Source organism: Neophocaena asiaeorientalis, unplaced genomic scaffold (assembly GCF_003031525.2).
Source record: "Neophocaena asiaeorientalis asiaeorientalis breed wild unplaced genomic scaffold, Neophocaena_asiaeorientalis_V1.1 scaffold119, whole genome shotgun sequence".
Lineage (NCBI taxonomy): Eukaryota > Metazoa > Chordata > Mammalia > Artiodactyla > Phocoenidae > Neophocaena > Neophocaena asiaeorientalis.
In genome coordinates, this window is record NW_020175821.1 from 9,776,242 (window position 1) to 9,792,201 (window position 15,960).

General features: G+C 41.6%; 1 protein-coding gene across 1 annotated transcript in view; it reads left to right on the forward strand.

The window, feature by feature from the left end:
* Positions 1-15,960, forward strand: part of RYR3 (ryanodine receptor 3) — a 381,491-nt gene that overhangs the window by 49,693 nt on the left and 315,838 nt on the right. Inside the window, exon 3 of the mRNA XM_024732458.1 lies at positions 2,210-2,317. Within this exon, the coding sequence (XP_024588226.1) occupies positions 2,210-2,317 (108 nt within the window). The remainder of the gene's footprint in view (positions 1-2,209; positions 2,318-15,960) is intronic.

Below are 15,960 nucleotides of genomic sequence, written 5' to 3' on the forward strand. Positions count from 1 at the left end.
GCTTTATCATATTATTGCCTGGTACTTATAATGATGGGATATGTACTCTAAAAACACTTCCTGATGTGAAGGCTTGCCCTGCATCACCAGCCGTCTGCTTGTTCAAGTCTCATACAAATGAGTTAATTAGCTGCAGCAGGAACAGACGTTGACAATGAAGCAAGAAACGTAAAATAAAGGCTGTTGTCTCCTCGTGTTACATACAGTTTCTCCTTGGTTACATCATGTTCATAAAGAGAACTGGGCAATTTCCTGTAACACCAGAATTCTAGGGAGTCTGGGTTTTTAGGATTTCTGACTGTAGAGATCCTAAGTAGAAAAGTATTTAAGTGGCAAAATGTAAGTCACCCATGGGCCAGTAGCCTTCAGGATAGGATGAGCCACTCTTGGCTTAAGGGGGTCTCAGAACTTTACTAAAGGGAAAGAGTGGGCAGGTCCAACAGTTGGGACATCAGTTTATTTTTGAGGGCATTGAGGTTGGGGAAGAGGAGGAAGAAGGTACAAATACAAGCACTTGGAAATTAAAGGGAAATTAAAGATCACCAATTCCATAATCTTTATTTAAAAAATGAAAATATTGAAAATCAGAGGGGTTATATGTGCTTTAATAGCAGGCTTGCTTTTAGCTTTTAAGTTGGAGCTCCATAGAAACAGTGTTACCTGTCTCGGAGTGTTAGACATAGCTGTGGGTGACTTCTGGCCCTCATTCCTTATTCCTGTTACTCTGATGGTGTCAATGTTCAGCCAACATAACAGAGGAAACACAGGCTTGGTGTGCAAGGTGAATATAAGCTGTGTTCCCAAAGAAAATGATGTATCGTGGAACCGGATGGTAAACTCCTGAAGAGCATTGATTTTGTTTTGCATGTTTTTATATCTTTCTCAATACCAAGCACTGTGTTTTGCAGAAATATAAAACTTAAATCTTTGCTGATTAAAAATAGTCTAGGGCTTCCCTGGTGGCGCAGTGGTTGAGAATCCGCCTGCCCATGCAAGGGACATGGGTTCGAGCCCTGGTCCGGGAAGATCCCACATGCCGTGGAGCAACTAAGCCTGTGCGCCACACCTACTGAGCCCACGTGCCACAACTACTGAAGCCCGTGCACCTAGAGCCCATGCTCCGCAACAAGAGAAGCCACCGCAATGAGAAGCCCACGCACAGCAACAAAGAGTGGCCCCCGCTCGCCGCAACTAGAGAAAACCTGCACAGAGTAACAAAGACCCAATGCAGCCAAAAATGAATGAATGAATGAATAAATAAATAACTTTATTAAAGAAAATGGTCTAGTTGTGAAAAATATCTGTAATGTTTTCATCAGCAGCAGGAACAGAGTTAAGTGTATGGATTTGGAGACAGAGTGTCTAGATTTGAATCCAAATCACCCAAGTGTAAGCCATGACCTTGGGCAGGTGACCTAACTTCTCTGTGCCTTAGTTTCCTCGGCTGTAAACTGAGAGATAAACAGTATGTATACATGGAGTGATTGTGAAGATTAAATGAGCCAATATAAGCAAAGCACTTAAAACAATACCTGGCACAGAAAAGTACTCAATGAGCATTAGCTATTACTAGTCGATCTGCAGAGAAGGCTGTCTGTTATTGAGAAATGTTTGAAAATATCATGGTATTACCTGAGCATAAAATAAATTAGAATGATTGTTGTAGGGGTCATCAATTTCTTTGTTCAGAATTAAATTTATGTAGCTCTTAATCCTCTCTTTTTACACTGTGGCATCCAGATTTTCTTAACAAGTAATTGGGTTCCCTGTTTTGGTCACTATTGCCGAGTGTTTGGTCACTATTCTGGTCTTGCCCTTGTACAAATTATTGTGGATGAGATCCCAGTGACTTTCTTCCTTTGGTCCCACCCAGACATCAGTGTCGATCAGCCTTCGCTCCTTCAGCAAGGCTGGATGTGTATTCTTCTCCCATGTGTGCCCCCAGCCATTACTCAAGCTGATCCTGACATTTTGGTCGCTGTTCCCTTGAGACTTAGGGCTTTTCTTCTCCTCATCCTTTAGAATCCAGCTTGAAACCCATTTTAACGTGAATAAAAAAAAAAAAAAAAGCTACCTTTTGTACTCATTCATCCATCCATCGATCCAAGTGTTACTTTGATTCATAGGCTCTTTGCCCTTGAGATGTTACTGTGTGACTGATCCCCAACTGATATGAGTAGGTATCCTCATTCTGGTTTTATTTCCACAGTATGTTCCTCCAGATCTCTGCATCTGCAATTTTGTACTGGAACAGTCCCTCTCTGTCAGAGCCCTACAGGAAATGCTTGCCAACACAGGTGAACATGGCGGCGAAGGGGTGAGTACCTGAATTATGTCCTTGGTGGGGGTTGGGACACTCCATAGCCCAAAAGTATACAATTCAATTCATTCCTCCAGTTTTGAACTAGAAAACCTTAGTTTTCCAGTTTCCTTGAGTCAATCCTCTTATTCCTCTTACTTAGCAGCCCTAACTCTGCTTCCTTTGGGTTAACGAACCTCCACCAGAAAATAGATCATCATTAATGCTGCCTGAACAGGGCAAAGGACATTGAGCCCATAATCCACTGGGAAATATGGAGAGGCTGAAAGGGCCTGGGGATGTGGGGGGTGGGTACCTGTTAGGCTGGTTGTTTTTTCTTGGGAAAGTCTCATCAGAGATTTATGACTGCCTCAGTGCAGCACAGGTCACAGCATTTTGGAGAGGATTTCCTGTAGAATGCAGAATCTTTGACATGTACCCAGATTTCCACAGTTTCACTCATGATGAGCAAGTACAAAGCTGTCTTGAGTTTCTATTGTTGGTAAAATTGTCTCTAAGTCTTTAACTGAGGGATGATGGTCTCCCAAAGGTCTCCCAGGCAAGACCTTGGCTAGAGACTTCAGAGTAATGTTGACCCTTTCACTGATGACCCACATCTATTTATATACATTTATCATCAAGTATTTTAATTCTATGGCCTGTATATCTGAAGTCTAAACACCCCTCTCCACCCCCCTTAGATACTTTATTCGATGACTATCCTTTATCTTCTGCGTTACTACCTCAGACTAACTGCTTTGATTCCTTCTGTGCCTACCTCCCCTATCATTTTTTTTTTTCACTCAACTGTCATAATGTTCTTTCCAAAATGCAAATCTAATCACTACACTTTACCGTTTTAAAATTCTCTGTCTGCCCATTACCTTAAGAGAAATCCCAAATTCCTTAACTAGGCATAAAGGCCTTCAGGATTTGGTGAGCCCTGCTTACGTTTCCTGCCCCGTCTCTCACCCCCCCAACCCCAAGCACTCAGTGATCCAACCACGTTGAATTCCCTTCACTTCCTCAAACACGACAACTCTCTTTACCCCCAGTCATATTGTCAGCTGTTTCCTCCATGTAAAACAGCTTTCTCCTCTTGTCTCTCTTCCTTTATGTAATCTTTACTTCTCCTTCAAGGAACGAGTCTAGATATTAGGTCGACTGAGAAGCCTTTGTTGACCCCGTAAGTCTAGGATGGGTGCCCTTGCCTGAGCAACAGTCAATAACTAGCTCTTACCATCGTGTGCTATAATTACGAATCTAATTTTTTGCATCTTATACTGCATGTAGGTAGGAGTATTTGCAGGACCTAGCACAGTTTATTACTTGACTTGAAAGGACTCATACATCATAAAGAAGTGTCTCATTGGTGGTAGAAGAGACAACGACCGTAGACTCGAGAGAACCAATGTTTACATTTGGGTCATCTTGCAGCTCTTAATGTGATCTTACATAAGTCTTCCAATCTCTTGGCGCCATAGTGTTCTCATCTATAAAATTAGGATGTTTAATTCGTTTTCTAGGGTCCTTAACACCAGTACTTGCGATTCTTTACTCTTTTGGCTTAGCATAGTATGCTTTCATCAGCCACCTGAAAATAGCTTTTCCTTAGAGCATTAACACAGGTGAGTTTTTGTTCTTTTGATGTTCACTGAAATCTGAGATCTGTGTTCACCTCCTCCTGACACTGACCTCAGTACCCCATGCTTTCCTCCTTAGGTACATACCCTCAAACGTTTCCAGTTCAGTGGAACAGATTACTTTTTTTTTTTTTTTTGCGGTATGCGGGCCTCTCACTGTTGTGACCTCTCCCGCTGCAGAGCAGAGGCTCCGGACGCACAGGCTCAGCGGCCATGGCTCACGGGCCTAGCGGCTTCGCGGCATGTGGGATCTTCCCGGACCAGGGCACGAACCCGTGTCCCCTGCATCGGCAGGCAGACTCTCAACCACTGCGCCACCAGGGAAGCCCCAGATTACTTTTTAATTGCTCCCTTTTCTTTCCAGTATACTTAACTCATGATTTACAGACACCTTTGGTGAGAGAAACCTGGTTGATGTGGAATATCACCACTTTCAGTGTCAACCAAGATCAGCTAGACCCTGCCGATATATAACCCAGGACAGAAATTGGGAAGATAGAGAGAAGCTATGTTAACTGGAGAATTATCTTGTGTGCGTTCTCTTATCTTGTTTGTTCACAAAGTGCATTTCAAAGGACTTCTTTTTCTTTACCGTTTAGTTTGAGTAGTTCAGGGAATCCTATAGATGACAAAGTAAATTGAAATGTTCTGTTTATAACCCTTGCTCTTCTTTGTTACCAAGAACTTAAACAATAGTCTTAACTTGATTTGTCTTTTAAAAAAGAATAAATAACAATTCATTTTCCAAATAGAATACTAATGCCAATTCAGTAAGATTGAATTCTTAATTTTGGAACATATGAATAAGACATACCTGAATTACCAGCCATGTTATAGCAGAAGTGTATTCCATATAGTTATATATTTCAGGGGCTATCTTTAATTTATAATATTTAAAAACCAGTATGTTAAATCTTATTGGAGGAGCCATTCTCTTTGAAAAATCAAGTCCAAAATAAACTATCCATGACATTTTTAATATTAAAAAGTCATTGGATAACAATCAGCATGTTGGGTCAGACTCTGAAATTTCCCAATGTGTCATATTGCTGTTCTGTGCCGTTTTATCAAAGAAAAGAGCGTTCCAACAGTTATTTCCCATCTTGATACATTATTGCTATTATTATTAATAACTAGAGATCTTAGAGCTAGAGGAAGGGATTTGAAAAGAGAGCTGGAGTACAGATAGGAGAGGGTACTCTTTTTAAATGATTTAGATTTTATTATTTGTTGGTGGCTCCACTAGTTACCTGAACAGCAGCTTCAGTTGCTATAACTGAAGTTATAGCAACTGAAGCGTTGCTATCACTGAGAGTCCTTGGAACTCTCTCACAATTCCATCTGGGCTCTCAATCTTTATCATGAGAAATAATATTTTTATATAACCTCTTGAGCCTGAATGTTTTGCTTTTCTGAAGTGATTGCTGTGCCCACTTACTATTAGTACTTAATTTGATTTGAGATGATAATATTCAGCAGGGAAGAAAAAGAAAAAGTGGAAAAATCAAGAAGGAAGTGAGTTAACACGACAGAGCATAATGATTCTCCGGGGAGCCTGGGGATGTTTGACTGGGTTCGCACCTCCTCCGCATGCCAGTCCATTCTGTTTGGAAACAGGCATTTACTGCTTTTTAACAGATATTACTTTCCCTGATGATCACGACTGCCACCAAACGGGTTGCTTTGAAGACGGTCGTTTTTCCTTCTAGGCATAAACTGGTCCTTTTGTGTCTGTTCACTGCTGCACAGCAACTGAACTTTTTTAAAAAAATGACATGGGTTATTTGTTTATTTGTTTGATGAGCGTATAGAAGCCTTTTTGCAAGGATTGACGGTTCTGCAGCAATTCCTTTGGCCGGCAAAGAAAACAGAGGTGTCCAGCTTGGTTTAACGGCTGAGTTTATTATGGAAATGTCCTTAGCTACAGCCAGTAAGTAGCCTGTGGGACCCAGCTTTATGCTGAAAAGGAGAATGAATGATGAGGAGGCCCTGGGGGCAGAGAACGTCAGAGCCCCTCAGAGTCCACCGTCGCTAAACTCATCCTTGGGTCACTTTACTGCTGATTAAATGCTATCTGATGTTATTCTGGGAATATTACCAAGAGATGGATGCTTGGCACTGTGGCCAATTAAATAGCTGGAGTTTGATGTAAAATCCCTGCATACAAATATTAAGGTATTTTCACATTTTGGATTGATAGAACCTACGGTTTGTGAGGTCCCCAACCACCTGCAGCAGGACCTGGGGCTAAAAAGGATGTCACCATCTCCCTCTGAGTCCTCAATCCTCATCATCCTATGGCAATGACTTTGAATACAGACCTAGCAGCATTTGTAGTGAGAGAAGCTCCGTTTTTGGAGTTAGGCAGATGTGTTTTCAGTCCAGGCTAAACTGGAGTGAGTGACCTCTGGGACAAATTGTTTCCCCTTTCTGTACTTGACTTTCCACACCTTCAAAATGCAACCTCCCTCATAGGGTTGGGTGAGAATTAAGTAAGTGCTGACAGGTACCTGTGGGTGTGGAAATGAATATTGGTTCCTCTTTTCATCTCTGGTCTACTTCCTCCTGTCACAGATCCTCAGGCATATTCAAATGCCTCAGAGGAAGGAGAGACCCACACTGTATGACCAGGTGCATGTTAAATCGAGGGCCGAATAACTACAAATGGGTTTTGACGTGAATGAACGTAATGCTTTTAAAAATGAAAGGCCTTGATTTACACAATTACCAGCTGCACTCCTGATAAGGGCTCTGGTTTTCTCTAAAAGTTGACTTAATCACTGTCAGACTTTTACTACTTAAAAAACAAGGGGCTTGCCTGGTGGCGCAGTGGTTGAGAGTCCGCCTGCCGATGCAGGGGACACGGGTTCGTGCCCCGGTCCGGGAGGATCCCACATGCCGCGGAGTGGTTGGGCCCGTGAGCCATGGCCGCTGAGCCTGCGCATCCGGAGCCTGTGCTCCGCAACGGGAGAGGCCACAGCAGTGAGAGGCCCGCGTACTGGAAAAAAAAAAAAAAAGAGAGAGAGATAAAATATACGTGTAAGAAGAATTAATGTTACGGTTGTATAAGATCACTCTTGACTTTAGATTCTAAAATATCTAGAACGCATATACACACTCAGCCTTTTATTTTTTATTTTATTTTTATTTTTTGCGGTACGTGGGCCTCTCACTGTTGTGGCCTCTCCCGTTGCGGAGCACAGGCTCCGGACGCGCAGGCTCAGCGGCCATGGCTCACGGGCCCAGCCGCTCCGCGGCATGTGGGATCTAACCCGACCGGGACACGAACCCGTGTCCCCTGCATCGGCAGGCGGACTCTCAACCACTGCACCACCAGGGAAGCCCCACACTCAGCCTTTTAAACTTGATTGGGAAATGTGACCTGGAAAGATACTGTTTATGCAAGAACCTGTCTCACGGATAAGCTCACTGAGAGGTGGTCCTTTAATTCCCCTTATTACTTACGAGATGGTCCCGTTAACACTAAGGGGAGCCTCAGGCTCCTTTCACTTGCCGCTGTCTTTAGAATAGGGAATACTACACGCAGCACAGTTGCTAAAGAAATGCGTACGTGTGGTGGCACATTTGTCAGGCTCAGGGATGACGTGCCCATGCTTTCTGAGAAGCTAGGGGTTGCCTCCTGGCGTTGTGTGACCTTGTAAATGGCCAAGGAGGCATAATCTTACATTTTGCTTACAAAGTGTCATCATGTAAATGTTATTTAAAGTACATGTCATGAGATACTTACCTTGTAGCCAAGATCAGGACATTCATCCATCTCATAAGGTCACGGAAAATTTAGTCACAGAAAGGTGACAGCATAATTAAAAAAGAACCTCCTCAAGATGCATCTCCCCTGACATGGTTAGGTAATGAACAAATCAAAACAGATGCTGATGAGGGGAATTAGGAGCCCATTGTCTAAAGTTTGAATCCTGGCTGTGCCCAGATTTAGAGATCTTGTGCAAACTCATCCAAAATGAAGAAGGCAAATAGGAGGCTTACCTTTTTATTCCTGGGACCCTGAGTTCCCACCATCATTTCTGTATTATAGAAGAGAAGGGACAACCCCCATCATCCAGATGTAGCCTCTCAATTTTCTGAGGTTTTTGTCTTCCCTTCATCATTGTCAGAAAAGAGCCAGAATGAGAATTTATTTTGGTATGTATGTGGGGAGGAAACAAGACTGATGGAGAAAGTTTGTACACAGTTCTAAATAAACCTGGTCCCCACCGACATTTTTTAAAGGAAAGAAATTATTTAATGAGTCAAATCTAACAGTGGGCATTAATTGCACCTTTAAAATAGGACATAAGATTTCCTTTGGAGAGAAAGTACAAAGTCACTTCTGCATGTGTCGTATGTCAGTCCCAGGACCCGCCCATATATGCCCTAAAGCTAGGGTAGACAGGATGCATCAAAAATCACTTTATTAGGTGTTCAGGTCTGAACTTCCTTTGCACTAGTTGGTAAAAAGCCACTGCGTCAGGCTCTCCAAGTACCTCCTCGTTGCTCCCACTCAGGACCTCTCCTCTCCAGTGCCACCACCTGTCAGGTTGTTCATCCTGTGTATGTTACCTGTGCCTGCTGCCTAATGGACAAGAGGCAGATACCACAGTATTAAATCCTTAACTTGTTTGACTTGATCCTACTTTTTCTTTTGAAAGGGAGAAAAATAACATTCTGATTTGGGATGCTTCCATTTCTTTTTTTAACCTTTGGCTGGTCATCCACGCCTGCTACAAAAAAATAGTATATTTGTATTAACAAAATAACCAAACCCATTTGGTGAAATTGGTCTTACATGCAGAAGCTTGAGGGGTTTATATACCAAAAACTACTCTTTAGAACCTGCCCCATGTTAGAGCTCATGGCAGCCTGTTTGGTGACAAAGCTGTCCGGTGGTTTAGTCCTAGTACTGCCACCTACTGGAAGTTTAACTGCGGGCAAATCTCTCACTGCCCTGGGCTTTGGTTTCACCATCTCTATAGGACAGACGTCAAGATGAAAAAGAACTTCCTCCTGTCTGTGATGGTTGCAATGCACCAAGTTAAAAGGGAAAAGTGTCACCATCTCACTTCCTCTGGTGTGTCCCATTGACAATAACCCATCACCAATTAGCTGTGGAAATTTTAGCCTGTTGGTATTAGCTGTTATTCTGGAGACCCCGGGTCCCATAATTTTAAGTAGATGGATAAATGCATTTATTCTCTTTCTGCCTTGGTGTGGACAAAGAGAATTTTTTCAAACTCCATCTAAAACGTCAACCCTAAATCACTAAGTGATGACAGTATAGTTTTAATTTTTTTTTTTTTTTTTGAGACATGAATCTCCTATAAATTGTCTTTTGGAAGAATATGGGATGTATTCTGCAGTTTTGACGGAACTTCTTTCTTCAAAGAGCCAGATATTATTTTCAGAAATTAAACAATAACGAAAGGCCTCCAAACTAAGGTTTTTAATGTATTTTTCCACAGACCAAATTGTCATTAAACTTACGTCTCTTCTCACTTTCTTTCCCCTTCCTGACGGTTCTCGCTCACGTTAGGCTATGATTTTAGAATTTGACGCTGATATAATGGATTTTATTGTTTCTCTGATAAGCTAATACTAATGAAAACGTGTTCAAGTTACTCATACTTCACTGTTGAACCGGTCTTTCGATAACATGATATCTCATTAAAATTTGCCATCTGGAAGACCTTACTTCATGGTAAGAAAACTCCTCTTTGGCAAAAGAAAAACTCTAATTGATTGTTTGCAGTATTTCTAAGAAAAAGAAATTCCAAATTTTCTGATGTGGGTACTGACCATTTTCCTTGGGTGGATTTTCTTGCATAAATGTAATTACAAAAAAAAGTGCTGCAGACAGATTTCGGCTACAGCATGTTGCTTGCTTGCTAGTTTCTTGATGACATCAGCACAGTACTGGAAAAGTAAAATCAAACTTTAACATCTAACGCCACTGCTTACTTCTAGCCAAAATCACAAAATTATTCACCAGGTAGGAACTTCATACCCTCTGTTCCCATCGGGGTCTTTCTCTATTGTAAGTATCAGCAGATCCCTCAAATGACTTGAAAGCTTTCAGCAAGACTGACACACACTAAAATATCCATTTACTGTTTTGCTTTGGATTTTGCTAACTCAGTGACCTCTCGGAATGGTATGTTATTCACTCCTTTACTGTACGTGTACTTTGCATGGACAACTGACTCCAGCTGTATTTGTAACGAGCTGGGCTTTTCGCTTGTGAGTGTTCAGGACAGTTTCCATCCTTTGTGCCTCTGCAGTTTAAAAAAACACCACCACACCACACACTTCAATCTGGTGGAATTAAAGGTGGCTGCACACTTAGGAATTTGTTGCCAAGAAGCTTGTTAAACTGCTGCTCTGAAATTACAAGGATGGCTTGCCTGTGGACTCATTTTTTTTTCCTTCAAGATATTGAAAATTGTTTTGAAATTCTTTTTCCCTCTGACTATGGTCTAGATGGCCTGTGGCCATAGGGTTCAAGTTGGGGAGATGACAGAAGTGTGCAACCTTGCCTTACTCCAAGTTTCTCAGTGCTTCAGACTCGCCTAGTCTATTATGCAACTCCAGCTCTGCTCCTCCGGAAGGCTGGAATTCATAATAAAAATGGAAGAAGCTAGTTGGATATTTTCCCTTTCTCATGCAACATCCCCAAAGTCAACCAGCAGAAAAAAATCAAATGTTAATTTCAACAGTTAAGAATAACCATTAAAGTTAACTGGCTTTTTACATTTATTCATATCCTGAGTAGAAGCATTTTCAAGTAAAGAACCCACAGAATTAATTTTTAAAGCTCCAGACTCTATCAAATCCCCCCTTTCTGAATATAGTGTTTCAGCTTGAGTGGAATGACCTTTTCTTTGGTGGAATTTTTTTTTCATTCTGAAGTCAGTACCTCCTGCTTAAAATCAGTAGGCCTGTGTGATCTTGGGGTTATTTAGCAAATGTGATAACTATAGCTTGGCTGCTGTTACACAAACCCTGGAATTCTTCTCATTGTTGCTATGGACATTCAAATGCTCTGTGAATATAGTCCTGTCACAATGACCTCAGTTGTCTTAGAAAGCTTGAGCGTCTTCCCCAAGGCTGGACTAAATGTAGTTTTCAGTGGTTGTATATGTTTGTGTGTGTGTGTGTTTGCGTGTGCTCTTTACATTTTAATTGTAAAAAAATTTAAACATCTTCATTAAAGTTTCTTAGAGGAGTGAGGCGGGATTGGAGTACTTAAACTTTCTCCAGTGCGTACTAATTAGGTAAATAGTTGTATTCTTATGTGAGGTGTTTGGAAGAGAAATTTTGCTGAATTTTTTTTTAATAACTAGTTTGTGGGGGGTGGGGGCAGAGATGAATTTCAACTGCATTTTTAGAAATTTTTTAAAGCCCTAATTGTGGGATATTTGAATTAGGGGAAATCTTTCATTTTAAGAGCCTTGCTTACCTTTTTAAAAATGAAGCACATTTGGAATTCAAGAAATCCTGGGAGAAGAGAAACCTTTCAAGTTATTTATTAGCTTTTTCCTTTGATCGTGTAATTTACTTTTAATAGCTACCAGAGTTTAAATTATATATTTGTAGGGAAAACTCAGTGAACTAGAAAAAAACTCCAGCTTATTTTCATTTCATGAAAGTTTAATGAAATTCTATTCAATTTGGAAATTCTGGTAAAGAAAAATTAACTTGGTTCCAGAGAAACCCTTATCTCAACTGGCGCTTTAATCCTCACTGGAGTAAAAAACCCTGTAGCCAGTGTCCCAATCCTATGATTACTAATATCTGGTTTTACGATGGAAGGATCTGGAATGACCAAATGGCATCAAATGGAAAGAAAATAAGAACAAGATGTAGGGAGTTCATGGGGTAAAAGGGCCTCCAGCTCTGTAGAGGAAGAGGAGGAAAGCTACAGGCAGAACGCTTGTTTTTACCTGACGTCTCCTGTAACTGAGACTTAGGTTGGTACCGAGTGGGGAGGGGGGATCTGATGGGAGGGAGGGAAGTGCAGGACCAGCAGGGGCTGGGCGTTCTGGCTCGGGCCTCGCTGCTCTCTGGGCCTTGTTCTACCCCTCTGCGAGATGGGGCCTCTGAACTACATTAGTGGCTCCTGGACATCATAGGGTGCTCTTCCAGGACCGGTGTCTGCCCACGAGGAAGAATCTGCAGGTCATCAGGAAAAGTAGGAAAATAAAGACAATGTATAAATTGTTTCATTAAGCAAACTTTATAAATGGAAAGTTCTGCCTTTCTTATTTTCTGTGATTATGTCCTTTTTAAAAAAATATTTATTTTTTATACCATCTTTAAAGGTTATACTCCATTTACAGTCATTACAAAATATTGGCTATGTTCCCCATGTTGTACAATACATCCTTGTAGTCTATCCTACACCCGATAGTTTGTACCTCCCACTTTCCCCACCTTGTATCGCCCCTCCTCCCTTCAGCTGGTAAGCACTAGTTTGTTCTCAATATCTATGAGTCTGCTGCTTTTTTGTTAGTTCGTTGTGTTTTTTAGATTCCACATATAAGTGTTATCATACAGTAGTATTTGCCTTCTCTATCTGGCTTATTTCATGTAGCATAATGATTATAGCCTTTTTAGTATTTTATAACTGTAATAAAGTTGGTGTGTTTTCTTTTTGAAAATTATAGTGATAGTGTAAGTGACAGCTTTCTTTCTTTCTTTCTTTTATAAATGCCTTTATTGGGCAAAAAGTAAGATTGGCAACCGTGGATGATCCGTTTTGGTTCTGTTGTTGAAATTGCACCAGTTCTTGAGCTTGTGAACCCCTAAGGCGTATTCTCACGTACAGCTTGTGGGCTCCATGTTCTAAGTAGCTTCAGCCAAACACCACACATGTGTTTTGGCTTATTTACAAAAAAATTTTGATTTTGTAACCCAGATAGTTGGTGCCCTTGTTGGTGGTAGTTATTCACATCTTCCTTGGTGGATAGCTCCAGGTCTTAGCTCCGTGATGGAAGGAAGAGGCCTCTGAGTTCATAGGCACCAGTTGTGCCTCTTTTGTTTTTGTTATGGAGAGATGTGGAGTCAGCAGGTTATTAAGAATCACCCGCTTCGATCTCATTAGTGATGTGCGGCTAGAGGCTGGTTCCCTGCCCCATTTCTCTGCTGCTCCTCTGCTTTTATAAGGTGGAGGGCGGTGGGCAGGAGAGCCAGGATGTTATCGTTAAGCATGAATTCGGAGCTGTGCCTGTGTCAGTGTGGCCAGCGCCATGCAGGCTTCTGCTGAAGAACAGCCTTTGGGGATTTGCTTGAGGAAGTGTTTCCTCTTCCTGACTCCCCTGAGTCCTGCTCTCTGGTTGGTGCTGGGCCCAGTGATGGAAACTCATGGCATGACCACTCCTGAAAACACCTGTTTGCATGTCTTTTGTGAGGTATTAGAAAGGTAAGTTGAATTCATCCCTTTTTTTTTTTAGCTCTGTGTATATCTTTTAATAGTTGTCCCTTTTCTGAAGTTTATGACTTGGTATTAGAAATCTTCAGAATTACTGCTGGAGTACAAAAATCTCTAGATTTTATCTTATTAGTGGATACCAGTAACTGAATTGTAATTCTTGAGACACCTTTAGTCAGGCAATCAGAGAGTGCTATCCATGGTGCTGATTCTCTAATTTAACTCAGTACGTTGTGTGTTCAGTTCAGGACACAGCTCCAGGGGCCAGAGGACCTGGCATTTTGCCCCAATAGTTTGTAGGACTGTTTCCCCATGTTACAACCATGACAACTTTACCTTATCTCCTGCCCTCATGGGGATTTTCCCACATCAGCTTACTAAAGGGACTGTTGGCAAACTCTGATCCAATTTTAGGATTTACACAAATTTTGGGAAAAAATGACCTGATGTAATGCAATATCTCAAATTCACATTCTTTCTCTCAGCCTTTAACAGGGTCCAATAACATGTTTCTATACCAATTTCATCCAGAGATTTCCAATAATGGGGAAAATGGAGGGTGTATATTTAGCAAGATGCTAGCATTTCAGAACCTCTTGCTCCACTCAGGGTTGTAAACTTTGTGGTGGATTCAACTCCCTCTTCTACTCCCATATTGCACCCAGGCAGGCCTCAGCCCCGGGTGATGCTAAGGGCCTGGGAGAGGTCTGAGCTGCAGGAGCCACACTTCTCTGACCCCAGGCGATTGACCTGGGTCGCCAAGAGAATGAGCCACTGCTGTTTCCCAGTTCATTGTTCCCTCTGGGCAGCCACTTTGGTGTGTAGGGCAACAGGGATATACAAATCCATGCTCTATTAGCTATGCTGATTTCAGTCAATGTCAGTGGGAGAAACAATAGGACTGCGGTATTCCCGGGCTCTCTCAAGAATGCAGTCTCGGCTACTGTGAACAGCTATAGATGCAGATTAATTACTAGACAGTGATAAGTTACCAGGAATTTTTTAGCTGCTCTGGTTCAAGACAGTCTGTCTGGTCCTCTGACTTTCCCTCTCCCTGCAGACTCTTTAGATAACATATTTACTTCTTCAGGTTTCTGAAGATCATTCACAGTCAGCAGTGATCGCTCCGAGTATAAAGAGCAGAAATCAATTGCAGTATTCTTTTTGTTGTTGTTTAATTGCGATATAATTGGTATACAACACTGGTCTACAGCACAACTTGGCATACACACATTGTAAAATGATTACCGTGATAAGTTTCGGTGATATCCATCACCTCATATACATAATTACAAAACATTGTTTTTCCTTGTGAATTTACTCTTGTAGCAACTTTCAAACATACCATACGGTAGTGTTACCTAAGGTCATCATGTTGTACATGAGATCCCCAGGGCATATTTATCTTATAAGTGAAGTTTGTACTTTTAACCACCTTCACCCAATTCCTCTACTGCCCATTCCTTGCCTTGGTAACCACAAATCTGATATCATTTTCTATTAGTTTGGGTTGTTTTTTTTTTTGAGGTACACGGGCCTCTCACTGTCGTGGCCTCTCCCGTTGTGGAGCACAGGCTCCAGACGCGCAGGCTCGGTGGCCATGGCTCCCGGGCCTAGCCGCTCCGCGGCACGTGTGATCTTCCCGGACCGGGGCACGAACCCGTGTCCCCTGCATTGGCAGGCAGACTCTCAACCACTGCGCCACCAGGGAAGGCCCTGAGTTTGGGATTTTTTAGAGTCCACATATAATTAGATTATACAGTATTCATCTGACTTATTTCACTTAGCATAATGCCCTCAAGGTCCATCGATGTTGTTGCAACTGGCAGGATTTCCTTCTTTTTATGACTGGATAGTCTTCCATTGTACCACATTTTCATTACCCATTCATCTGTTGATGGACACTTAGTTTGCTTCCATATCTTCACTATTGTAAATGATGCTGCACTGAACATGGAGGGTGTAGACATCTCTTTGACATAGTCATTTTATTTCCTTCAGATAAATACCCAGTAGTGGAATTATTGGATCATATGGCAGTTCTACTTTAAATTTTTTGAGGAACCTCCGTGCAGTTTTCCACAGTGGCTACACTAATTTACATTCCCACCAGCTGTGCACGAGGGTTCTCTTTTCTCTGCATCCTTGCCAACCCTTGCTATCTCTTGTCTTTTTGATAATAACCATTCTAACAAGCACGAGGTGATATATCATTTCCCTAATGAGTACTGATGTTGAGCGCCTTTTCATATACTTGGCCTTTGTGTGTCTTCTTTGGAAAAATGTCACTTCACATCCTTTGCCCATGTTTTAATTGAATTATTTGGAGTTTTTTGCTATTGAGTTGTCTGAGTGCTTCATGTATTTTGGATATTAACCTCTTATCAGATATATGACTTTCAAATATTTTCTTCCATTCCCATTTTGTTGACTGTTTGCCTTGCTGTGCAGAAGTTTTTATGTTTGATGTAGCCCCACTTGTTTATGTTTAATTTTGTTGCATTTGCTTTGGGTGTCATATCCAAAAAATCATTGCCAAGACGTATGTCGAGGAGTTTTTTCCTCTACATTTCTTA